This window comes from Nematolebias whitei, chromosome 6 (genome assembly GCF_014905685.2).
Source record: "Nematolebias whitei isolate Nwh7 chromosome 6, NemWhi1, whole genome shotgun sequence".
NCBI classification, from domain to species: Eukaryota; Metazoa; Chordata; class Actinopteri; order Cyprinodontiformes; family Rivulidae; genus Nematolebias; species Nematolebias whitei.
In genome coordinates, this window is record NC_056503.1 from 40,334,291 (window position 1) to 40,362,285 (window position 27,995).

A 27,995-nucleotide genomic window follows, 5' to 3' on the forward strand; every position below is an offset into this window, starting at 1 on the left:
TATATATATATATATATATATATATATATATATAATATAAATAATTTATTATGATTTATTTTTTCTTTCGGCTTCTCCCTTCTTCAGGGGTCGCCACAGCAATATGTTGCACGAAGACTTGGCAATTATTTTTACACCGGATGTCCTTCCTGACGCAACCACAGACCACCGAGCTACCACAGCCCTTAGTGTGGAGCAGAAAGCTGCTATCTGGGGTGCCTGGGGGAGCAGATGGTGGGGGTTAAGGGCCTTGCTCAAGGGCCTAGAGTGGGACAAATGGGGGTGGAGTTAGGTGTGGGTGCTTCACCTATCCCACCCACATTTTGATGTTGTCGGCACCGGGAGTTGAACCAGCAATCTTCTGATCACAAGCCCACCTGTATATATGTATATATATAAATAAATACAATATATATATATATATATATATATATATATATATAATCTCAAGTGAACATTTGTTATCCCAAAGATGATGGCTGTTTGTTAATACTGTACATTCACCGTTTATATCCATTTACATTGTTCTTTTACCTGTTTACCATCCCTTTTAATAATAAATCAGAAGTGCTGTATTGATGAATTACATATTTTAGATGTTGTGCTGCCTTATCAATATTTAAATGTTAAAATACTGCATTGTAAACATAGCAAAGTTTTAGACTAAAGCCTCAGTAACAGATCTGGGTAAATCTGAATTCTTACACTATCACTACACAAAGCTTTCTTTCCCACAGATTAGTCATACCTGATCTCCACTTCTTGGTTATTTTTGATTGGCTGCTACTTGATTGACTGACAACTGCTTGAAGGTCTAATATGCCAAAAACTGTCCTCCCACACCTGTACACACCTACAATTAGATGCTGGTTGGACATCCACTCAGGTGTAAATTGTGTTACTGAACAGTGCATTACTTTGCCTTGAAGCCAGATTTCTGCATATTTGGATGTCAGTTGCATTTATGCAGTGAAGTGTTTCGTTAGATTCTAATGATTATTTCTCCGAGTGACAGGTCCGTGATAGATGGAGGGAAGCTTCCTCATAGTTGTTAAATGGTGCGAAGGAAATCCATTTAATTGCAAAATAAAATGAAAGATGGAAATGATTCAAAATGAAGCTTTTGTGCTCCTATTAGTTCACTGTTCTTGTTACAAATAACTAAATGGGGAAAAAATGCACAATAATGAATTTATATTTCAAACTGTTATGTTATTAACATAATACATGGCACTGCCTATACTGCAGATTTTACATTTAAGTCTGTTAAATGAGCAGTACAGACACAGATTTTTTTAAAAATCTGTTTTTTTAGTTAGTTTGTTTTTTGGCTGCAGAAAGAGCTCGGCTGCATTACAGCATTCTCTCTCCACACTTTTTTTATTTATTTATAATGGAGCCTGTTTTTATTCTTCTACCCCAGTCAGGTTGTTTGGGAGCACATCTGCTTTATCTTGAGTTGGAGCATTGTGATTGCATTAGACTCGAGCCCCACGCAGCTCTGCTTCTGACAAGGCAAGCAAAAACGACTGACTTGTCCTGACAGAGCACCATAGCAACATACAGTAATGTAATTTCTTTTGAAATTTAAAATGCAATATGCGTCTCTTTGGGAGGTAGCTTAGATATAACCAAACAAAGGGAGAGACATTCTCTGCACATTCACTCACCAAGAGCCACACTCATTTCCTGTAGCTTCGGAGTGCAACACAAGCAATGATCCTGATTGGGTCTGAAGCCAATCTAAGTTTGATCATAGTTTGTTTAGTTGTGCTGATGTGTTTCACTGGGTCAGGTGTTACACAGGAAATGAACTCAGATGGGAGTGTGTGAAACTGTCTGATACAGTTGTTTTCATTGTCTTCTACCTGTGATCACTGTGATATGCAGGAGAAACAGAAGAGGTGATTATTCTTTGTTGCACAGAGACAAGCCTGACTAAAGCTTATTAACAGATGGACAGTTAGACACCACTAAAAACTTTAAATAACCACCCAAGTTCATTTATGTATAGCACAAATAACTTTTTTTAACTTAAATGCTGCATACAAAAAATGCACATAAACTTTAAATGTGGAGAATCACATTTTTACCTGTAAAAACAGGTGAACACAGGAAAAGCTTGTTTATTAAGTGTTATTGGAACAAAACATGCTTTAGAGGCACATATATTTGCAATATGGTATTTATTTATTTGATATTTTTGTTGCTGATTAGGCCAAAATGGCACATCTATGATGTCTGAAAATGTTAAGTTTTTGTCCTAAACTGGAAGAAGTTTTTTCATGTTTGAACTTTTCTAGAAACAATCATGGGGGATTGCCATTATTCAAAGCTTTTGAAGATAAGTCTAGCTTCAAAGACTCATGTTCAGGTTGCTGTTTAATACACCATATTATATTATATTAGTGTTGTTTAGCTCATATCTTAGATACTTGTATACTGTTTTTTTTTTTGTTGTTGTTTTTTTTTTTTTTGTATAGCTTATAGTACTGTATTGCTATTTTTGGGTGTAACTGGGACATTAAGTGCACAATATTGTTCCACCTCATGTACCACATGTGATGCGAATGATAATAAAGTCATAGTCACCTTGAACCTTGAACCTTCACCTGCCACTAGAATGAGCAGCTTGATGTAAAAATATTCAGACAAAAATGTTCTTACTAATAATAGTTGTTTAATTTGATGTTATAACAATTTTACAAAAATGGTAACAAAAACAATCTGGGGGAAAAAAAATGTCTATTCACACTTTAAATGCGAAAGAAGACAAGTCATTCCTCTGACTTTGTATATATACACATATATATATATATATATATATATATATATATATATATATATATATATATATATATATATAATTAATCGCAACTTTTATAATTATCTAAGACATTGTCATATGATGAGTGGTTGTGTTGTATTTAGCTCAGAATTTTTATTTTTATTTGTTGTATTTAAGAAATTTTTGGTGTAGATCTGTGTTTGCGATTCATGCTTGCACAGTTTATAACAATTAGGTGAAACTGACTTACTTAAGGAAACAGAAAAGCTATGTAGCAATGCCAACATATATACTGCGTATGACTTTGCTGCCAATGACAAGTTTTGTAAATAAACAAAAAAATCATGTTTATTTCCACACTACATGCCATATTTCTCATTATTTTTATGCTTACACGGCTGAACAACTTGGGAACACTGTGAGAACATTTTAGTTTCATTCATGTGCAGCCAAATGGAAGGAATAATAGGAAATACCTTGTCAGTTTTTAAATTCCTCTTCTTGGCTCTTGATCAAGGTGTGTTGGGTGTTGTTTTTTTCTTTTTTTTTTCTTTTAGGTAAAGACAAATGCTGACAACAGTGAGGCAAATAATAAATTTTCCTTTTGCATGCATGTATCTTACACTGTTATATATAACCTTATAATGTCCCTTAAAGCAACTTTGATGTTTTTTTTTTACCAGAATAACATGTATTATTTCATTTTAGATGGTTTTCATTCTATATTTATATCTCTGTGTAAAATATTTATTTGCAATGCAAATTAAAATCATTTAAGTGTATTTTTTGTGTATTTTTCCACACACACACACACACACACAAACAAGTGTTACTTACAGTTCTCTTTTCCACCAATCTTCCCCCTCTGTCAAATCTATTTTATAGATTTTTTTTTCTGCTGCACTGCTCTAAGCTGCATTAGTCCAACGGGCAGAAGTTTGACGGAGTGTGAGACATCTTGTGGCTTGCACCCCAATCCATCTGGGCCAAGACGTCACATGCAAGGCTATTACCACCCCATAAATCTATGTAGATCTCAATAAACTTCTCTTTCAGTCTATTCAGTTGTGCTAACACTGATGTGGAATGCCATTAAATTTAAAGAAAGAAACCCCCCAAAAGAGTCCCCATTTCTTTTAACTTTTTTTAAGTTAAGTTTTAGGTTTCAGGAATGTGTGCTGACACTGATATAATATCCAGCATCTTTAAAGTGAATAAAAGTCCGTCTGTCTCACTCTCACTGAGTTTGACAGAAGCTTTAGTTTTCCTCAGTTTAAGTGTAGCTTTAATGATGCAAAAAATTGTTTCATTTGTAAGCATCTGAGTCAGATTGGGGGCATTTATTCCATGTCATTTGACCCCCAAGCTGCAGTTTTCAGGTTATTTTCAGATTTCAAGCTGCCATTGATCACATTACCAGTTTCCCTTCCCCCCTGCCTGTTACTGATTCTGTTGGACTGAGTATATTAATATTGACTGCCAATATGCCTCTGAGGCTTTAATATTGAATAGTGTGATTGAAAATGCAGGGAAAGCAATTTATTCTCTACTTAACGTTTGTTTAATGGAAGTAATTTTGTTGCATTAAGAACACATGGAAATGAAACAGCTGCCAAAGGGCAAAACTCCCATGATAGCGCCAATACAATATTGAGGTTATTACTCAGCCTGTGGTTAAATTGTGAACCATGTCCTCCAAGGTTTTGTCTAGAAATTAAATAATTGGTAGGATGGATGGCAAATAAATGTAGGCATAATGTTACATTTGTATATCGTCATAATTAAACTCTGTTGATGTTTTCAGTCTTGACACTGGGATTTGTTTAGCTTTATCAGACACAATTAGTATTATTTTCTTTACTTCTTTCATAAATAATAAAATACCATTAAAATGGCAAATGTTCAGAATCAGATTCTGTGTTTACATTGGATAATCTTCAGAGATACATAGATTTGTATTTCCTACATGCTCACCAGAAACACTGGCATATTTAGAACAATGATTCAGTTTCAGAAAATTGATGTACATTTAGTTCTGCAGACCTGGAGTATCTCACAATGACACCTAAGTCTTAGTAACTTTGATTTACAACTCTCAGTAGCACAAAAGAGCACTGAAAAGGAGACAACACGAGCACCATATTAACTTTTGGGTTTGGAGCAGAGTTTTTTGGTGTAAATCAGGTCAGTCTGGGTTAATCTATGGATTATAAACAGCATTTGGCTGGAGACGCTTGTATCGTTTCCCTTCATTCTTGGTGCATCATCCTGTTCACCCCTTTAAATTTTAGACGTAAGTCACCGCAGCAGGACCTTTTTAAATTCCAAAGAAATAATGCAGTCTGACAGAAAAATCCCAGAGTATAGCTTTGCGTCTAATCTGACCTTTCCATCAACCTCCACTAGATTTACTTCACTGGTAAATTTCCCAGCATTTACATCTTCAGACTTATTATTACACCAATTTTTTCCTATTCAGTACTATTTTATTTACAGTTATTTGATACAATACACAAGGGACTAAATAATTGTCTTCATGTATCTAAAGTGATATACAAGTCAGATTTTTTTTGGACTTGATGCCTTAAAATTTGGACAAATATTTTGTATTATTGATGGAACGTCCTAAAAATACAAATCAATAGGCAAATATTGTATAATTTATTCAAACTTTGTCCATTTTTTTCTCTATCAACTAGCAATGTGCTTTTCAACTGAGACAAGAAAGCAGTTAAAATGGTCATTTTAAAAAAAACGTAAATAGTTTGTTTGCACAATAAAGCAAAATACAGTGTATTAATCCATTTTTAAGTATCTCATGGACTGCATGTGCCTGGTATGGTTTTTGTTTGTCATAGTTTCTGCATTTTTTAATCCAATCACATAGTGTAACAGCAAACATCTGGGACTATATTGTGGCATACGTTCATCTCTGGTGTCGGCGTTTTAATAGGTCAGAATATTAAAAATAAAGTTTTCATTATATACTGGAGTTTTTACTTGTGTGTTTAGAAAACAAACAGTATATTCCAATTGTTGTGGGTAAATCAGATTTAATTCATTGTTGTTTTGACTTCTGAGTTTAGTTTTGCTATATTACTTATTTTAGTGAAAAGCTATCTTTTTATAATGCGAGTTATTGGTGGTTTTTTATTTTATTTTAAATATATTAGTTCACAAACTCCCAACTAGTCAAACCAACAACAAAAGAAGTGATGACTCATTAAACCTCTTTTTTTCTACATCGTAGCTCACCGTTTAGCAAATTCCTCAACACTATATTGAACTTGTATGTTCTCCAATGTATTTTCTCAAGGTTGAAAATTAAATTAAATTGAATCAAAGGGCCGACATCACACGTTAAGTTTGTCTTCTCATCACAGTCTCTGACTAAAGTCTAAAACCAGAAACAATTTTAAAAAGTGTGATTTAAAGGGATTTCCTTACTGGCTGCTGCTGTTGCTCGGTCATCTGCTGCAGTTTTGTTATCCTGAGGTTGCAGATTCTGAGCCAGGTTTGATTCGGAAAGGGTAACTAGTGTAAAATAAATAAATAAATAAATACATTTCCAGAATTTCCATGCGAGTTTGATCATTGTGGAAATCCCTAAGGGAGCATCTAAAAGAAACTTACCTGTACCTTAAAGTTAACTCCTTACTTAGACTTACATAAGGAACAAATAATTTATTTACTTCATTACCAACTAAGACATTTATTTGTTTATTTTTCTGTTTAGCCTGTAGGTGCATTAAATCCAAAACGAGCAGCGTTTTATGCTGAACGCTATGAGACCTGGAAGGATGATCAGATCCCACCTTGTCATTATGACTCCCACTACTCCACCACTGCCACCACCCTGCATTGGCTTGTCAGAATAGTGAGTACAACCCTCCTTTTACTATTATTCTACTGTGTTCAAAATTAGTCAAATATGTGATTAAGTCAAACCAATACTAAAGACAGCTTTTTATTTTTCCTTTCAAATGTTTGATTGTCACTTGTCAGACTTGATGATGCTGTTACTTTGAGGTGTGTCGGCTTCTGCACAGGACGCTGCTCGACATTTCAATTTGACTGGGACCGAGTTAGACCAATGCTGCTCAGAAAACACATTTCACAGGCCAGTAAACCGGCATATGTGAACTAAATAAAGAGTGGCTGGGTAATGATTTACAGAGGCTACTGTGACAGGTTTATGTGTTTCAGGCAACCCAGTGAGCGCTGGAGACATGTCCATCAAGGTTACTGAGCACTGTCCTCATTTACTGAGGAGGAGAAGCAGGGGGCACATGTACCTCCAGTATGCTTCCTATAAACCAGACCTTTAAACCCTGCTGAGTTTCTCTGAGTTGGTTTATGTGCAACTTGAAAGCAACCTAGAAATTTGACATTTTTACCCATTATTAATGAGCTGATAAGCTATAAGTTCCCCAAGCAACAATGGTTGCTACCACAGTCTTCGAAAAGCACAATTTGCTAATTTATTATTATTTGTTGCCTTATGTTACTCAGGAAGAACACTAATTAATTCTCTCAGGTTTGGATACAGTGTTTAAAAAAAAGATGTCTTAAGGGATCCCTTAGAAAAGCATGCATAAAATTCAAATTAAGTACATGTGTTTAAAACAAGTGAGTGACCTTTGCAATTTAAAAGGTTGTATTAATTTTAAATAAGTGCATTGTAATATTGATGCTTAAAGTAGAAATGTCAAGATCATAAAAAAATAAAAGTAATCGTAATTTTTAAATTGAGGACAGCTCTTTGATCTTGTTATGTTTTATTTCCCTTGGCAGGAGCCCTTCACTACGTTTTTTCTCAACGCCAATAAAAACAAATTTGACCATCCTGACCGCACGTTTTCTTCCATTGCTCGCTCCTGGAGAAACTGTCAAAGAGACACATCTGATGTAAAGGTGAGAATCATGCTTTAAATAAGGAGTACAGCTCATGGTCTGTTTTGTTTACTTAGTGTTCCAAGAACCATCAAAATGTCTGCTTTTATCTTCTTTAAGCTACTGCAGCTGTCTTCATCGTAACAACAAAAGTAGTAAATAAATGGTATAATTTAACATTATACATAAAACTAATCAGTGTGCATATAGATCTTTAGGAGACTGCATAAGCAAAAAGTTTATCAATGTACATAACTGCCTTATTCAAACAAAAACATCATAAAGAACTACTGTGCACAGCTACACCCAGTGCACATTTGTATTTTATTCAGAAAACCAAACAATTTCAAAGGTAGAATAATCTTGAACAAAGCCTGCATCTGAAGGGAAAACACAAAGCCCCGTCTCTGCACATTCAGAGTGCTCACTGAAAATGCTGAACCCTGCTGATTTGCCTTCATTTTGCCCACTGCATAACACGCAGCAGGGATACGCGCTGACCTCAAAGTGTCATATATTTCTAGCACACCCTGCATCGAGTACTGTTGCCTCAGGCAATTAATAAAGCATTAATGACAAAAGCTATTTAAAATGTAGTCTTTTATGTACAGCAGGGCCTTTTACTTGCCAGGATCTGGGGGAGAGCCAACAATTTATGTGAGGAAGAGGTAAAACACTCTGAGCTAGCGAACAACTTGATGGTCAAACACCACCATGTTAACAAATATGGTCTACTTTTAACTACTTGTGTGTCTGCATGCATTTGTTTTTACACACAGGACAGTTGCTTAACTATTAGGAGAAGCATTGCACTGTGAAGGACAGTGCAGGCTTGCTATCAGTGTTTCATAATACATTACAGGAGGTAACATATTACAGGAAAGGTTTGGGCTACTGGCAGAGCAGCCTATAAGTCAATACTAGTGGAATGGCTGTCGTTCTATTTGGTTTGTTTGTCCACGTATTCTATCTTTCATACTGCTTTTAAAATAATTACAATACAGTATCAATAACTCTTAATTCTACCACAATGGTAAGACATTATGTAACATAGGGTCAAAGTGAGTATGGGTCCAGGTCATGGAGCAGCTCATTGGGCCCATGATTAAAGGGGAGCTTGTTTTTTCTTTTTTCCTCCTAACCAGTGTCTCTCTTTCATTAACCTCAACCCCCTTCTTTAGTAATGATGACAAGCCATAGGGAGGCTGAATTTTTGATGGGGATGACCTCCTAAAAGAACAAGTCAAAAGGAAACACTTTTGCACAACCAAGGATCTCACCTCCTCGACCATCCCCTCATTAATGTTAATGTGGCTCCATGCTGCTCATTTATTTTTGTGCACACATACAGTCATGCTATGCTGGCATAGCTGCCCGTGGGCAAAGAGAGCAGAGTTTTCTTTAAACTAGTGGGCATATAGCAACACACACATAAACACACTCACATACAAAGACTAACACTATGTTGTCTGAAGGAATCCAGCAGCACTCCACTGGTGACAGATTTTGACAAACATGTCATTAAGGTGACACAGTGTAAAGCAATGGAGGCTTGAGTGATTGACTTGTTAGCCCATTACGATGCTGTTGCAGAATTAATGGCTACCATGGGAGGGTGGCTTGAAAACGGAGCTGGCAGTTTTAACAGCTTGGCGGTGAGTTACGGCAGGAAGTTTGCAGCAGAAAAAGGGGAGGGAAAGTGTGGTTGTGCAGAGGATGGCTACGTATGTGGGAGATGGAGGGAAATAAAAAGGAATGGTTTATTTACTGCCTTTGCTGCACAGTGGGTGAAACTTGACCAGGAGCAGACCGGTAGTCTTATTGGTCTGTATCGTGTCATGGCAGCTTATACTGTCAAAACCTAGTAATTTATATAACCTAAAATCCCAGCATGTTGTTTCCCATAGGGAAAATAAATCTCCATAATGCCACTGAACCTAAACCTGCATTTCTTAAATGAATAACAGATCAGATACTGATTTGAATGTTATTCTATAATATAATTTGTAGAGATAGCCAGCTATTTCTAATTTGTTTGTTTTTCCAATGAGCATACCGATACCAAATGCTCAATTGGCCAATTAATTAGCCCACATTTTTCTAATATATTTTAGTTATATTTGAACCTCTGAAGACAATTAAAAGGTAGGTTCATTTATAGGGGCAGCACGGTGGCTCAGTTGGTAGAGCTCTTGCCTCTCAGTGAGCAGGTTACCCTGGTTCAAATCCTGGTCCGGGGGCTTTTCTGGGTAGTTCTGGGTTGAGTTTGCATGTTCTCTCGGTGCATGCGTGGGTTTTCTCCAGGTATTCGGGTTTCCTCCCACAGACCAACAACATGCATGTTAGGCTGATTGGTAACGCTAAATTGTCCCTAGGTGTGAGTGAGAGAGTGAATGGTTGTTTGTCTCATTTGCCTCTATGTGTCCCTGTGATGGGCTTGCAACCTGTCCAGGGTCTATCCCGCCTCTCGCACAGTGACTGCTGGACATGTGCACTGGCAACCCCCGCAGCCCAAAAAGGTACATGTATAGGCAGAATAGTGCTTTTGCACTAGATTCTTTCACCAATGTGCTTCACAAAACAGAGGCAGCTTTTCAGCTCAACAATGACAGAAGTTGAGCAAAATATTATACTTTTAATTAAATTCAATTCAAAAATACTTTATTAATCCCAGAGGGAAATTATATAAAAGAACAATAATTTAAAAGAACAATGTCTTTATTTAAAAGGAAAAAAATATAAACTTTGATTCTTATATTTCAGAACCTGATGTTAAATGTTATTTGTTTTAAAGAGCTACTCATAAATTTGTGCTTTGAACTGCATTTATAGTAAAAGTTTCAATGCTGTGTACAACCAGATCTAAAATCCAAGTATTCATGATGATGTTTTTGGCTACTGAAGACAGTTCTGTTGGAATAATCTTGTCTTAAAGTGCAGATAAATATTTACCCTTTTCTTCCGTGTTGGAAATCATGCCAGGCTTTACATATGGGGCTCTTTTACCAAGCTGACTTCCCCTCCACAGCAAGGTCCTGACCCCATCACAAGAGCCCAGAGACCAGGGAGGAAAAACCCAACTCAGTTCCAGTTTCATTTAACACAGCTAACACCTCTGCCTGGAATAACTGGACTAGCACCTCTCTACGACCTTCTCATGGCCCGCTGTTCAGTTTGTTTGTGTTACCTTTCCCCTTAAATTTCCACTTCATCTCAGTGGGATACAGAGTCTCTTTTTTCAGTGTTTTTCTTCTTCTTCTTTTGATCACTCTGCACTAACAGTTGGGGTTGTTGTTCATTTCTGCCGAGATGTTTGGCAATTACAGGTTTGTCTTTTGTGTTCAGCTTTGTTCAGCTTTTTTAGTGAGTTGTAACAGATGAACATCTCTCTTTCTCAGGAACTGATTCCCGAGTTTTACTATCTTCCCGAGATGTTTGTCAACAGTAACGGCTACCATCTTGGAATGAGGGAAGATGGAAACATGATCTGTGATGTCGACTTGCCGGCATGGGCCAAAAAGCCTGAGGACCTTGTTAGGATAAACAGAATGGTAAGCCTTATAGTCGGATAGAAAACAAAGTAAATAATAAATAACCCTACTATATGTATATAAAATCTACAAATCTCTATGTATATATACATAGTTATTTTTATTTAAACACAGTGTAACAAAGTCAATATGAAAATGAGAATATTGTTTTAGTTTTTGTTACTAAGGCTGTCTTTAGAAAAATATAATAATGAATAATCATATTATATAAAGCAAATGCAAATTTAAAAATATATACAATATACTAAGGAATTTTTTTAACAAACTTGTGATAAAGTATCAGAAATTTGAAAATAAAACTTTTTTAAAGCATGTTTTTAAACATGTTACTGACCCATGTAATAAAGATTAAATGTAAATCAAAGGCAAATGTTTTTGAAAAAAAATACTAACATGGGCATAAAAGCATGCATATTAATAAAAACATTCAGATATACCACCTATTTTTTAATCTGTTACATGTTTACTATGAGTTAAATCAGGACAATTGCCCATTTTTATTTTATTTCTAACAGGTTTACTAAAACAATATGCAACTTGTATTTGCTGTGGAAATCCATATTCATAAGTGATGTTTGTAATATTTATTCTAACAAAACTTCTTACTTTTGTTTTCATCCTCGTGGTAGCACTTAGATCAATTCCCAACTCTTTATTCTGATCTTCCAATACATCTGTGTCTTCTTGTCTTATTCATGAACTGTCCAATAAAGCACATTGCTCAGAACTCTTACTGCACCCCCGACCCCAATGTCACTGAAGCTCAAGGCTGAGGGCAAGTTGGTACTATAGTGTTACCTTCTGCAATGTCTGGCCCCATGTTTTTGGTAGGGAGCAGGACCTCTTCCCTGAATGTGTGCATCTGTTTAATACAGACAGCTGACTCTTGATTCCCAACACGTTTGAAGAACAGTACGTGAGACATTTGTTCAGGTAAAATCTGATTTCCCAGAATGGTTATATTTATGTAACAAATGCTGACATTCAAGTTATTTATAGGCCATCAGAACTGTAACTAATGTTTGAAACTTGAGCAGTGGCATATTCAGAATGAAACGTCAATTTCCATTGGTCTAAAATTATATGCAATGCAACCAAAATATGTTTCATAATTTTGGAGGGAGAGAGAGAACCCTGGTTGGCGTGCCTATACTTTCTAATTTAGGTGAAATGAGTAGTTTCTACTCCAAAACCAGCTTGGAGGAAACAATATATCCTGAGGTTAGGGGCCACTGTGTTTTTGGACTTGAGGTGGAGGAACGCTGTGGGAACACTGCTGACCTTTTCAGCTGGAGTGACACAGTTTGGCTGGTTTTATGCAGGTGACCTTTCTTCCTGCTCTACCCACACTGCCTGGTTGAGCTTAATCAAGCTTGTAAACTAGCAGAGCTGGGGAGGGAATGGGAGAAGTAAGGAACTGTTACAGACATGTCTGCATCTCTAGAACAACAACAACAAAAGAGGACAATTGCAAATGGCAAAAATATTTCTCAGTGGATATTTTCTCACTGTTGATGGGATGTGTGTGATGTTGCCTTCCATTGTTAGATTTCAGTGCATTCAAACACCCAGAAAATCATAGTCCTCTGCCTACATTTTTTTCTTTCTTTTGTTCTCTTCCCTAGCTAGCCCACACTAACTTCCTCTTTTATTTCATTTCTGTCAGTGAATCTCTTTGACTGCCTCCCCCTTTCTCTCCCTTTTTTCCCTTCCCTCTGCTTTCTTTCTTCCTCTCTCTCCCCTCCTCCTCCCACTTCCCATCTTTGCATGTGCCACTTTCAATTGTCGTGATATGCCCTGTGGCAAATTCTGCCTCTGTGTGCTCGAGAAGGCTTTGTTGGTAATGGCTGTTATTCCTGACGCAAGGGGAGGAGTGTAAATTTCTTTAGCAAAGCTTCACCTCAGCATGCATGGGTATTATGTTGTACCATTCTTTGGAACAATCCAATAACCTCCTTTGCATGGTTACTATAGGTACTTTAAAATAGGTTCTAAAATTTTATTCTGAATCTATCACTGTTACCCATACGCCCACACACGCAAACTCCTTTTACATTTTTTAAATCAATTTTTCATCTGCAGACAGACATTGAAGACAATAGACTGTTATTAATGAATGAATTTTTTTGTCTCCTTGCAAAATACTGTTTTAAGTGGACAGAGGAATGTGAGAAGCATGCCCTGAGTTGGCTCATTAAATTAATAGGCAAGAACTTGTCTTTCTGCTTCTCCTGTAATATCTGTGCCAGTATAAAGGTTAAATACTTCAGTTATTTTAGTGAGTTATTTTTATCTTGGCTGAGAGGCAAGAGCCCATATTTTTCATGAATTTAATGGAGATACACAGATGAAAGAATTAAATTCCCTAATTTTTCCAAGGCATCTTTTGGTGCAATCATCTTCTCAGCCGGTTCATTATGATAACAGCCACTTTCTATGCTAAACATTAACAATATGTGAAGATTTTCTTGAAGAGTTTTTCAATGCTGACATGATCCACAACCATCATGTGATGGTCAGAGCTGAATCACTAAGATTACACTTTTTTAAGCTACCTATATTTTGCACAGTGTCACTGCAGTTAAAGCAGTTTTCATGTAATTTGTATTATTTTTTTCTCCAATTTTGTTATGTAGAAAATCAAATGTAATATCACAATGACATACTATGTGCTGGCTGTGTTTTGCTGTGTTTAAAAGTTCAGTTTGTTTTGTGTCTTTTGGCCCTGGCACTGTGTTCCTCTCACCTCTAATTGCCCTGTACTCTTCTGACAGGCTCTGGAAAGCGAGTTTGTGTCATGTCAGCTACATCAGTGGATTGACCTTATTTTCGGCTACAAACAGCGAGGCCCAGAGGCAGTGCGTGCCCTCAACGTATTTCATTACCTGACTTATGAAGGCGTCATCAGCCTGGACAGTATCACTGACCCTTTGTTCAGAGAGGTAAAGCTCAAATACATGCACACACTCATACATGTCACCATGGAAACTGTTCCCTCACTCTAATATTAACAATGCACATAACTTCCTGTATCTATTTGTCCTTGAAAAGGGTTTTAGCTCCAGCAGCTTCCATATCATAGATCTGTCAGTCAGTTATTACGTCCAGTAAATGTACCATGCATGCAAATGGCAGCATTGCTAATTCACTGTTTGCTTTATTAGTGGGATTTTTTTCTTTATTGATGACATTATTAACCTCAAAATAAAGCATGAGTCTATGGCACTCAGCTAAACATCAGATTTCTATATTCACTATTTTATTTTATTAGTAATTTTCTTAATGTTCTTTCCGTTTTTCAGATCAATGATTGCACTGAGCTCTTTGATCAGTCAATAATGGTCACCAAGTGCATACATTAAAAAGTGAATCTTCTTTTTTTTTTAACAAATTAACTGAATAACTTTTAGCTTGGGTTGTACTACTGAACAGCTTAATTGCAAGAGAAGTGGAGACTAGAGACTGCAGCAGCTGGTATGCATCATGACACTTTCCAGTGTGAGTCCTTCTCTCCCTGTGATATTCACCATCTGCTGTCTGCAAAACAAGTCATTTATATACTGTCACTTCCAGGGGTGCCTTTATTTATCAAGTGACCACTATGCAAATCACCTGCAGAAGATTTGGCTCATCTAATTATCAAACCACATTGTGAAAGGTTTGCTTTTCGTAATGTTAGGAAATGTTTCAGACAAGGTTTGATTTATTCTGTTTCAAACTACAAAGGCTGTAACTGTAACGAGAAATGACACTAGTTAGTCAGTTAGTTGCATAATAGTAAGTCTTCTATTTGGACTCGTTACTGGAGATACATTCAATTTTTCATATAATGAAAATTCATATTTTCCTGTGATGGACTTGCGACTGTCCATGGTGTACCCCACTTCTTGCACAGTGACTGCTGGATATTGGCATCAGTGACCCGAAAAGAAAGAAGAGGGTAAAATATGATGGATGGATGAAAAATTCATATGAAAACTGTTTATAACAAGTCTTTATACCGTTTGATTCTTTATTTTACTAGTCGATAAAGTTCCAATATAGCATTTATCTTACAATACAGTATTTTTAAAAGGATTTTCAGCGAGGCAAAATCATAAAATTTTAAAAATATATATTTTTAATTTGACCTTTTATTTTATAAGGTGGAATGCTTGAGAACCTTGATTTACAGACATGACCTGTATATTGAATATGAAACAGAGTATGGCATGGGTCTTTCTCATAACATTTTGTTCTCTTATCTCTGTAATGTAGCCCAGCACAAAGTTAAACCTATTATGGGATAAGTGTACTGTTTTTATATTTTCTGTGACCACGCATAAATTGTAAGTAAAGTGTGATGCAATGTGCAACTCTGTCTTTCCACATCTTGCCCACTGCACCTTTAATTACGTTTTTACCAAAGGTTGAGTGGTGTACAAGTGAATGAACTTTTTATGTTCACTCAGATCTGAATACGTACAAGAACTGTGTCTATCCCACCTTGTCAGAAGTTTGCTCTCCCAAACTGTTTTTTTGTTTGTATATTTTTGTAAAGTTATGTTCACAAATGTATATATAATATGTATACATTTATATATTATTGCTTGAAAATACCACTTGCAAAGGTTATTTTATTTGCTGGGACCAAAACATTTAATTGGAATTTGTCAATTTCTTTTCAGAATCAGAATCAGAATAAACTTTATTGGAACTGCACCGAGGTACAACGCGAATATGTACGTACAGTCGTCCGAAAGATGGGCGGAGTGCACGAAGCTGCAACTACAGGAGAGCGCGGCCATTTTATCCTTATCAGATAATAATCTTAGATAGGAAAAGAGGGAGAAACATGAGGGTAGATAGTGGTATTACAAAAAAAGATCTTTCACATCTTGTCTATCAGGACATGATTTGAGACATCAAAAAACTCTACCAGCAAGCACAATTAAAACATGATTACATTTGCATTTGACATCAAGGTGTTGAGATTTGTCCATGAGCTTTTTTTTGTCAGATCAGCCACAGTTTCTGAAGATGTTGTTTTCAGCCAGCAGTTCTGATAAGCCTGCACAGAGAGTTCTCGAGGGGGTGCGATAGATGAAGCTTTTGTCCTTGGGTACTCATGTCCCAGGAGAAATTTGATAGTCAGCCCGTCTCCGAGGCCATTGGGAGTCAGATTAGATGAGCTTGATTTTGTTTTTCTTCAGGCAGACAGATTTTTTTCTTCAGCCTTGAGTCCATCTTGGCGTTCTGGTTCCGAAAAAGCCTAATCGTGGAATTAAGTTTCACTGATCCATGCTATGAGTCTCCTTCAAGGTCAAACCCACCACGCTGACGAGTCCCAGAAGCCGCAGGTGGTCTGCGATTCTCAATCGCCTCCACCTTACGGTTAAGCTCGTAGACCAGACGATTTAAAGTTCCCACAGCAAGTACCAGACCTTCACACTGACTCGGGAGCTTTTCCATGCCCAAAACTGCTCCCGGTGTCTTCTTCAAAAGTCGATAAAACAGAGCCCCGCCGATGCCAAAAAGCAGAGTCCCTGCTATCATAAGTCCAAATATGTAAACGTCTTCAACATCTTCTTGAGACAGAACAGAGAGGCACATCATCTGCCACACTCCCCACGAATCCATGACGTACGCCACAGCGTGAGTCTCAGCTGGACATGCCGGTTCCCCAGGACCTTGTCGCTTTGATGAAAAAAATCTTATCAATAGAGTTGAACACCCACGATACCAAATCCATAATCTTCTTAATTTATGTTCGGGAGATGAGACCCAGGTGCTTCAGACAGACAGAGAGCAGAGCAGGAGGAAGGAAAAAAACGTGGGAGGAGAAAACAGAAGCTGCCACCTCGATCAGAGCAATAATTAGTTTAAAAATCTTTGGCAAATTAAAACTTACTGATTGATGTGTTGTGGTTTTAGGCTCATCACTGTTAACTGCTCCTACCATCCCACATAGCCCAGACCGTGACTTCCCTGGATGAGTCAAGGAGGTGGAGCATGGACATTTGCCCAGTGACTGTCAGGTTAAGATCAGCTGAAATGCAGTGATTGACTCTGAGGTATTGATTCATTCTGAGCCTGCCAGGTGAAACTGCAGACTTGGCATTAGTCACAACAATTAAGGCATTTGAAATGTCAAGAAATTAGAGGTCATGAGAGATAATTTCCTTGTGCGTGTCAGATGAAAATGATGACACCGTCTGACATGCTGCCAGACCCTCTGGTCTGTGGTTGAGGAAGAAGTGACAGCTCTACTGGGCACACTGCCGGAACAGCAGTCCTTCGCTGCGATGCCTCTCCTGACACCCTTTTCTTATGGAAAAACATGACAGCAACCCCTTGATTTAGACCCCACCGTGTCACTCAGAAGTAAACAGACAAATTATTCATCAGTGGGACTCTTGCTTCTCCTGCCGCTGCCCCTCCTGCCCCCTCTGAATCAACAAAGACAGCAAAGTGCATTGTAGCTAGCTTTATGACAAGCTGGAAGGCAGTTGACATTCTTTAAATTGACTTTACCTTGATGTTCTAATGGTGCTGGTGGAACGCAACTGTTCAAATGCTTGACATTACAGTCTCTGTTTCACATAACATATAGATTTTAATTTGCATCATCTGTGATGAAAGCTGCTTTAGAGGAAGTCACTTGCAGGTGGACATATTGTTGAAGACATTTTTTTGCTGTTGCATATAGCTGTGCACGCCACCTCCAAAGCTGTCACTCAAGAAACACCCTCAAGGCAATTCTTTCTTTTTATAAGTTGAGGATTAAAATCCAAACAAGCTCATTTTAAAAATAATTTTCAGTGGCATGTAAAGAATGGACAGCTGTGTCATCACACAAGAAAACAGTCAGGTTTCTGTACATGCATGGTTTCTGTATCAATTTAATTGCTTTGTTGTTGTTTTTTTCATCTATTTGCATCGCTTAAAAGCCTTTAGTTATTGAACTTAATTTGCTGTTTATAATCTATGACTTTTATTAAGGTTAAAGGAGAAGGTTTGTGTTTGTAACTGCCACTGGTGTGATTCAGCATGATCCCACACTGCTTACTGGGTCAGCTCAAGGCCATGTCTGCAATCTGCGTGACAGAGCTGTTGTGTTGCTGCATCGCATGAGTGCACCGGAGGGTTGTGATGGGAGCTCATCCTGCGTTGGACTCCTTGTCATCGATTTAGAAATCCAAAAGTAGATCCACAGAGAACAGCAGCTATTCACTTCAGAACTTTTTGGGTTCTTCCAAAATTGAATGCGAACAAAGTCACACGGACAAGTAGATGCAATTTTAGATGTCTGGTGTTCATTGAAGCAGTGTATTTTTTGCTTTAAGGGGAGATTATCTGCATGGCTTTAGCAATGAGTGTCACTTATGAGCCAAAAAGCAAAGCCTGCAGTGACTTAAATTAATGAATAACCTGTTATTTACTCTCCACCTCTGATCCAGGTAGAATTTTGACAGAAATCTTTGGGGATTAGTGTTTAAGGAGCTGAGAAATGGTGACATGTTTGGATCATTTTCTGAAAGAAAAAGTTCATGGGTTCACCTTCAACATGCCAAATCCTCTTCACCAACCCACTCTTAAAACAAATGCATAAGGAAAGATGGCTACTGTGCTCTTTGAAATGTGTCTAATAATACCAAAACGAGTCATTCAGTGATAAATATTGTTTTTCCACATTCCCTTTCAGCCTTTTTTATTGTTGTATTTTTTTAACAAAGCAATTGTGACCTCAGTCCTATCTTAAATATCTATAATGTCAGATGCTTGTTATTTGATGGACTGTGTTATAAACAAAAACACCTCATGTTTGCCAAATGCACTCACCGACTCTTGCACAATTTTGACAACTATCCAGTAGCACTCATCTGTGTGTGGACTGTGATTTTTTTTATTTTTTTTTGGTGCTGTGGAAAATATGGAGTGATTGGGGTTGGGGGCAACTGTGTGCCTTGCAGGTGGCCTGTCCTAAATCTGTATCACCTCCAAGTTTCCAGTGCCATATATCCTGCTGTGGCATGTGCTACCCAACGGGTCCTTTTGATACTGAGTGGTGTGTACAGGCTGAGGAAAATGAGGGCCACTCACCCAAGCAGTCAGAGGGGCAAAAGAAAGGCTGAGCGATGTATGTTCCATTGTGCACAATGGCATTGACGGACATCTACAAGCTCCTCTGATGGTGGAAGTAGTTCCACTCACATCAATCACTCCCTCCTTGGATTGCCCTGCTTTCAGTCAAGCTCAGCAGCTTTTACTGTTTTTTTCTCTCTCGCGCGCGCGCGTTACAAGACAGGAGATTTATTTTATTAGTTGTAAATTTAAATTGTTTTCTAAAAATAGCATTAGTTTTATTTGTATTTGCTATTGTTTTCTGCTTCTTGTTATATGACTTGATTGATTGTTTATGGTTTTTCTCCTCGTTAGCCACAATCTTCTATAGGCTCAGAGTTTGTACCCCATAAATCATTCTTTATTCTATTTTACCTAACCGACTAACCACACCTTACTTGTTTAGTGTTGTGTTTTCTATCTCTCTCTGTGTGTGTATATATAAAACACACACACACACACAAACACACACACACACACACATGATTTTCTCCTTTGTTTCAAGCACAATAACATCTGAAAGTATGCCGGCCTGCTGCAGTTCTAGCTGGATGTCACTCCAGGTTAACGTTTGTGCAGTCGGGGCCCCTGCTCCTGGAAATGGGAATGGTTAACTGAAGCATGTTAATAGGAAAAGGCTTGTCTCTTCCATACTAACACTTGGATGACTCTGCAGGCAGTGGGGGAAGGGGGAGCACCCAGGCGGATTGGGAGTGCACCCCTTTCCCTTAACTCCACCCCACCCCCCACCCTTCCTCAGAGGCACGGCTGAGTTAGGATTTGCTTGCATTGTCAAGTAACGCATTGACCCATCACTTTGATGCATATTGATTGTGACAGCCACTCTCTCCCTTCTTTCTCTCTCCCCCGTAGGCCACAGAGGCGCAGATCCAGAGCTTTGGACAGACGCCATCCCAGTTGCTTATCGAGCCACATCCTCCACGCAGCTCCGCCATGCACCTGGTGAGAATAGAGAGCATGTTGGGGACATTCTCTGCACCTTCGGATGTGGAGTGTGTGTATGTGTGGGAGGAAAGATGGATAAATCTATTGTGTGATACAGAGAAAGTTGTTAAAGGTATAGACACAAATCTGCAAAAGATGAATCTGCGTTGTCACTTCTTTCCATTTTTTTTTTATATCTACTTTTTTATAACAAAGTTGGAATATTTGTGATGTCTTTACCTCATGTAGGTCATAGACCCTCAATAGGTTTGGAGTACCAGTAGCATGCAGTCTTTTCTAGCTGGTTCAGAGTTTAAAGTGAACAGTGCTCTCTACTGGCCTTAAAGGCTACCCTCTCCATACTATGGCTGCTTTTCCTTATCCAATCCATGTTACAGTATAACCTTCCTCTCCTTAGCTACACATAACCCTCTATTTACAGACAATACAAATAACTGAACAACAAATCTTCATAAAATTACTTTAATTCTTTGTTGTTGCCAAAGAGGAGTTTAATGTTGGATTCTTGATAAACATGATTGGTAACTCTAAATTGTCCCTAGGTGTGAGTGAGAGTGAATGGTTGTTTGTCTCGTTTGTCTCTATGGGGCCCTGTGATGGACTGGAGACCTGTCCAGGGTGTACCCTGCCTCTTTCACAGTGCTAGCTGGATGTGAGCACCAGTGACCCCCGCGACCCAAAAAGGAAGAAGCGGGTAAAGATAATGGATGGATCAAGATGAGAGCTAAAACCCAAACAGTACTGTTGTTATTGGTTGCTTTTATTCCTGTCACACATGCAGAGTGACTATGAGTTGTAAAAGCTGAAAAGAATTTGCAATTAAAACATGAATATATTTTTAAAAGTACAACCTTGTTCAAATTCAGTCAGTGTTTTTGACACACTTTTTCTGTATGAATCATCTCATGTGAGTCGTCTCCTTCATCCCAGTATTTCTGTCCTCCTCTGTCTTAATCTCCTGCCAGAAAACTGTCCAGTGGTGACACTGCATGAAGTTCTCCTCTGTTTCTGAACCTAGTTGGTCCTCCAATCGCCACACTAATCCTTCTTACATTATTTTTCTCTCGTGTTCATACCTCTCCTTTACATCTTCTCCATTCCCTCTTGTCTTGCTCCTTTTTTCCCCTTGTGCTCATCCTCTCTCCCCATCATGCCCCTCCATTTTTTTTTTCCATTTTTTGTCCTTTCACTCTTCTACTCAACAGTGTTTCCTTCCACAGAGTCCTCTCATGTTCAAAGACCAGATGCAGCAGGATGTCATAATGGTGTTGAAGTTTCCATCCAATTCGCCAGTAACCCATGTGGCTGCCAACACCCTGCCCCATCTCACCATACCCGCTGTGGTTACTGTCACATGCAGCCGACTGTTTGCCGTCAATCGATGGCACAACACTGTAGGTGAGTGGAGCCAAACTCACATAGGAGGTGATAGGTTTAATCATACACACATGTGCTCTGAAAAAAAAAGTGTGCCACACCACATGTGATACCTACCACAGCAGTGGCGCTGCAAAATCACTTCATCACAGTCACACACAAAAACCTGCCCACTGCTCATAATAGAGCTGTTGCAAGCTGTCTGTGCGCGCAGCTAGCACCTTTCAGGTAAGCGGACCATGAATGTTTCCACATGTTTCTTTTCAGACATGTGTGAACAACCTTACCCACAAATCCCCTTCCTAAGAATCCACCTCACCTCAGGGTCAGAGGGCCAAAGCAATAGTTACTTGGCAATTAGGCCACAACTGCACCACATTCTCCTCACACATTCCCATCTGTCACTGTAGAAATGCGTGGAGCTCAAGACCAAAGTGTCTGTATTGTGTGGCTGTGCTTAATGAACACAGCTGCAGCACCCTTACCATCCTGTTGCAGAGGGGGAAAAATTGACTTTTTAAAATAAGAATGATAAAGTCATGGCAATTTTTAAGCATGATTTTAATTTAAAATTGACTCGAGAATATTGTCCACCTGAGTAAAATGACTTCATGGAATTTGACAATGTGGAAAATAGCCATAGTAAAATGAACTGACCTCTAATATTTGCATCTTAAGAAAAGATTATGAACAAATGTGTATTTGTGCATATAAATATGCAGTGATTAGTGAAAGCTTTGTGCATCTATACCCGAGTCCAGGTCTCAGAGGAGCACCAGGATACTCTCTGGAACAGGCACATCATCTCCCCATAGAGATGGATTCACTGGTTGGTGAGTAAAAGAGGGAAAGTCACTAACAAAATTTTACATTTTCCATAAATAATTATTGTAGCTGTAGGAGCTGGGATCAAAAAGTTAAAAATTGCATGTGCCACCTCAGTTTCTTTCTTCTTCTTCTCCTCAGCCAACAACACTGGCAGCAACAAGCGTCAGATCACAGACCTAGTGGACCAAAGCATTCAAATCACCACACACTGTTTTGTGGTGACAGCTGACAACCGCTACATCCTGGTGTGTGGCTTCTGGGACAAGAGCTTCCGTGTGTACTCCTCAGAGACAGGTAGGTTATAGTGTAAAACTCTATTTCCTACAGAGGTGTGCACTGATGTGTGGAGGACTGAGTGTTATGACAGTAATGATACAGTATTGGTGCAACTCTCTCCTGACATACTGTGTAGGAAAAAAAGCCAAATGTACTGTATCCAGAGAAATATTCTCTTCTGATTATGCTGCTACGAGTACAAGATGCTGCTTAGATGTTTGTGTCAAACAGCTGGCCGCTGCAAGTTGTTCAAAAATGAAGATTTCTTTGAAGATTGAAACTTTTGTTTTTATTGTTTATGATTATTTTTTTCCTCTTTGAGTTTTTCATCCTAAATGAGTCAGAAAATTAAACCAAGTCAGCTGGTCCAAACCAGAGATAATACCAGTGCTGAATGCCATGTACTCGCTCTTCTCCAAAGGCAAGCTGACTCAGATCATTTTTGGCCACTGGGACGTGGTGATCTGTCTGGCCAGATCGGAGTCTTACATCGGTGGAGACTGCTACATTGTTTCTGGGTCCAGAGATGCTACTCTGCTGCTGTGGTACTGGAGTGGGCGCCATCATATCATTGGCGACAATCCCAGTAATGGTGAGAATACATATGAAAGTGACATGCATGCTCACACAGACTGTGTGTGTGTGTGTGTGTGGGGGGGGGGGGGGGGGGGAGGGGGGAATCCAGGTTCTAAACAAAGCTAAGAGTTTATTTTACTTATTTTTTTTACACATGGAATATGTTCCCTGATTTTAAAACTTGAAGACCAAAAATGTGCCCATTTTTTTTTAAACAAGAAATCTATTGGGGGTATTTATTCTGATCTGCACCAGAGAAGGACATTTCATATAAATGAAGTAATATAGAGAGACCATAAATCATCTGCATTATATTTGTGTTATAATAAATTCATTAACTGTGTGTAGTGCTGCTTCTTTTAAAGATGATTTCTGAAACATAATTCTGTACTTTTATGTTTAGTATGTTGAGTTGGCTGTAGGTATTCACAAAGACATAAATGTGAATTTGTATTTTTCATGTAATGTTTACAAAGATGTATATGTATGTTATATCATAAAAAATTAGATTCCTGCAAATTCCTGATTTCCTCACTCATATTCAGTGATGAACAAATGAGTCTCCTTTCCTAATTGTGAAATTTAGGGACATTTAGAGAAATTTCATTTGTCTCATAAAAAAACATTTCTGTATTATTTCCTGGTTTCATTTCTATAATCATGACTAGAACAGAAAAAGCAAAAACTACTAAGTAATAAAATCAACAAAAGGAATTAAGTCTGATAGCTTAAAAGAAAGTAACGTGAACAAAAATGGTCAGATTACAAAAGAGCAAACGTAATATTGAGCCTTAAAGCCACAAGGAAGATCAAAAACAATATATTTGCATTCAGGTTGGTTGCCTCTAGTGTGCTTTCTCCTCTTTATTTTAATTAGGTGTTTGTATGAATAGAAAAACTTAACACTCAAAATAATGCTTTGAGATTGGTGATAACTGTTATAGATTAGTACAATAGTACTGTTTATGATTCAAAGAAAAGGTAAAAATGAAAAAGAGTGTTTTAAACATTTTCTTTCTCTGGGTAGTATATTGTGTTTAGTTGGTGATCCTATATCTCTAATTGTCAAGATTTTAGGAGCTCTGGATTAGTTGCAAGTGTCCTCTAATTAACTTTACTGAGGCTTTGACAGTTAATTAAGAATTTCAGCTTGGATGCCTCCAATTAGCAAGGGGCAACAACACTTGTGTTACTCCAGCAGGAAAACAGTAAGCCCCTGATATTCACACTTCCACAGCTTACAGTTTATCTTCAGCGGACAAAAGGACAAACTGAAGCGTCACATGCTAAAAAATAGGAACGGTAGAAATAGAGGAATTTAAATTAGCCCAGAATACACAAATTGTGTGTCACAATGCAATGCAGCAAAAAAAAAAAAATCTGTTAATTAGGTGGCAAATTTTTGCCATACAGCATAAACCACAATCACCTTTTCATATGGTCACATTGGTGGGCCTCAGTTTAATACCCTAATTTCATGGCTGTTGTAATTTCTGTAATGCTTGTTAAAGGTTGTGTGAGTGTGTAGCAGCAGTGTGCTGGACCACCGCTCCCTCATCTTTCAGGTGTGGCATGAGCAAGAAATTGATTTCACCCATCCCTAAAAGGATGTATGCATATCAAATGTGTAATAATTAAAGCAACTTCCAGCTCAATCATTGCCTGGCTTTTCAGACTCGGCCCATCACGCTGGTATGAGGGGATATTTGCACCAGGTTAATTGTGGTGGCTGAATCCACTGTCCCATGGGCTACCACAAGACGGGATATTTGATGCAGGATGATTGAATCTTTTGTTGGGCAGGTGAGCTTGCTTTTGCTCCCTGGGGGATTTTTCTGACACTTGTCCTATTCAGTTCCCTCAGCAAAGGGCGCTGGGACTGACAGGGCTGCTCAGGTCCTGGTCTCTAAGGGACTGCGATGCATCGATCACAGTCCAGCTCACTGGCTGGACAGCTGCAGCTGTGGAGGCGACATACCAAGCTACTGATGAAGATGGTGTCTAACACATGTCTACTTTATATTTTTATGGTGATTCTGTCATGAACTGAAAATAATGTCTCTTGTGGACTTCAGTATATTCAGGGATGTGACTTTGGCACAAGTTTTCTATGTTTCTAAAAGTTACAAAGTTTTTAAAAATACAACAAAACTTTAAAATGTTATACGTAGGAAAAATTCTAATGATAAATAATTACTATTTGGTAAATTTATCCTTTATTAAATGTTGTATATAACTCTCTCCTTTTTTTTGCATTCCTTTGTTATTAAATATTCAAAGATTTAAGGTATGAGAATTTTGTGATCAACAAATTTAAGAGACACCAATACTTTTCTCATTGTAGCAAGTAGTCAGGATCAGTGGCTCCAGGTGCCATGAAACACCCCTCACTAACCTCTCTCCCAGCCATCATCAATCAAATGATGCGTGGGGTGAAATCAAGTTGTTTGACAGCTATCCATACATTTACATAACAATTCAACAGGACTTCTTTTTTAGTAGGTGTATGTAACAAATGCAGGACTTTTATTTGTGTTATTTAACAAATAATTACTTGGAAGCTACTATTAGTTTGTTTTATAATAAATGTAACTCATCTTTTAGGTGACTATCCATCCCCACGAGCAGTTCTGACTGGTCATGACCAAGAAGTAGCATGTGTGTCAGTCTGTGCAGAACTGGGCCTAGTCATCAGTGGAGCCAAAGGTCAGTGAACTTCACCTCTTCATGTAGCTTTCAAGAAAAGGGAGCATCAGGAACACTTGTGCTGTTATCTAAAACACTTGAAACCTTTGTCTGATATGAGCAAACAATGATATTTGTCATTTCAGTGAATACATCTGTTTAGCCAGTTTCTCAAATAAAATGTCTGGATGAAAAATTAAGAGCTCAAAGGGACAGGTGGTTCATACTTACGTGTTTTGGTTTGGTAGAGGGTCCGTGTTTGGTCCACACCATAACAGGGGACCTACTGCGGGCTCTGGAAGGACCAGATAACTACCAGTGCCCACGACTCATCACAGTGTCCAGCGAAGGCCACTGCATCATCTACTATGAGAGGGGTTGCTTCTGCAACTTCAGCATTAATGGAAAGCTTCTGGCACAAATGGAGGTTAATGATTCCACAAAGGTAAAGAGATTTGATATTAGCATACTCCAATCATGAAAGGAATATATTTGTATATACGAGACGAGTTTAAATCTTATGCATGAGCTTACACTCAGAAAACCTTATTAAAGTCTAAAACCCTGCTTATCCTCTGAACAATCTCATTAACAGTAAATAAATCAATAAACAGGTCAATCTGACATGTGCAATAGGCTTGAAACAATTACCATATGTGTTCTAGATTTTATCATGCACAACAAATCATTTTATCCTAGTGTTAAGATAAATATTCAAATGACTGAAGCAATTACAAATTAGAAATTCAGCACACAAAAAATTAGCGCAAAATGTTGCCACATATTGTCAAACTGTACTTTACTTTATTTCAGTGAATAATTTGCATTCTGCAGAAAGAACACTATTAAAAGAGGATTTTAAATCAGAGGTGACAAGTTGAACTCTTCTTTATCCCTCCTGAAGGCAATTCTTCTGAGCAGCGATGGGCACAACCTGGTGACGGGGGGAGATAATGGCATCGTGGAGGTGTGGCAGGCATGTGACTTCAGAAAGCTCTACATTTATCCAGGCTGTGATGCAGGCATTCGAGCCATGGACCTATCACATGATCAAAGGTAAGGCTGGGTGTTTTATGATGGATATAAACACTTAAATCTGATATAAATCATGTTTAAATTTCTGATTCAGTATTTTGTTCTACAACTGACTGCTCATTTAACCAAGTAGAAGTGGCTAAGCTTGAACCTGTTTTCAGAGTTAACTGAAAATAATCCCTTCATGGTGCCTTTCAGGGAATCAGGGAATTTTGTTATCATGAAATGCTGGGAACCCAACAATAAGACATATGTTATACACACATTGTATATTGACCTGCTATTGGCAGGTCAGCAGTTCGTTTACCAAGTTTGCATTTTTTTTTTTAAAATAGGTTAATAGTCAGTGTTCTTGAACAGCATGGGCAGGGTTCACTTGGGGCTTGAAAAGTCTGACCTAATTATATGACCTTTGCAGTCAAGAGGGTACAGAGTCTGAATGTTTAGGCAGTTCCAGGCTAAAGATCCTTCAGCTGTTCCAAACACTTCCAAATCACAGATCTACTTCTGAAGAAATAAGGTCAGCACTGACATAAATGACTGCACAATCCCCAGACAAGTTATCTTAGCGTTGGGTGTGTGTGTGTGTGTGTGTGTGTGTGTGTGTATATATATATATCTATATATAAATAAAAAAAAATATATATATATATATATCTATCTATCTATCTATCTATCTATCTATCTATCTCTATATATCTCTATCTATCTATCTATCTATATCTATATATATCTATATCTATATATATCTATATCTATATATATCTATATCTATATCTATATCTATATCCATCTATATCCATCTATATCCATCTATATCCATCTATATCCATCTATATCCATATCTATCTATATCTATCTATATCTATCTATATCTATCTATATCTATATATCTGTATATATATATATATATATCT

At 37.9% G+C, this 27,995-nt stretch overlaps 1 protein-coding gene across 1 annotated transcript in view; it reads left to right on the plus strand.

Moving 5' to 3' along the window:
* nbeab (neurobeachin b) overlaps positions 1-27,995 on the plus strand; it is a 249,282-nt gene that overhangs the window by 220,176 nt on the left and 1,111 nt on the right. Inside the window, exons 43-54 of the mRNA XM_037677882.1 lie at positions 6,525-6,665; positions 7,583-7,702; positions 11,080-11,232; positions 14,007-14,174; positions 20,209-20,298; positions 21,507-21,699; positions 22,440-22,511; positions 22,645-22,800; positions 23,204-23,374; positions 25,963-26,064; positions 26,292-26,488; positions 26,948-27,099. Coding sequence (XP_037533810.1) covers positions 6,525-6,665; positions 7,583-7,702; positions 11,080-11,232; positions 14,007-14,174; positions 20,209-20,298; positions 21,507-21,699; positions 22,440-22,511; positions 22,645-22,800; positions 23,204-23,374; positions 25,963-26,064; positions 26,292-26,488; positions 26,948-27,099 — 1,715 coding nt within the window. The remainder of the gene's footprint in view (positions 1-6,524; positions 6,666-7,582; positions 7,703-11,079; positions 11,233-14,006; positions 14,175-20,208; positions 20,299-21,506; positions 21,700-22,439; positions 22,512-22,644; positions 22,801-23,203; positions 23,375-25,962; positions 26,065-26,291; positions 26,489-26,947; positions 27,100-27,995) is intronic.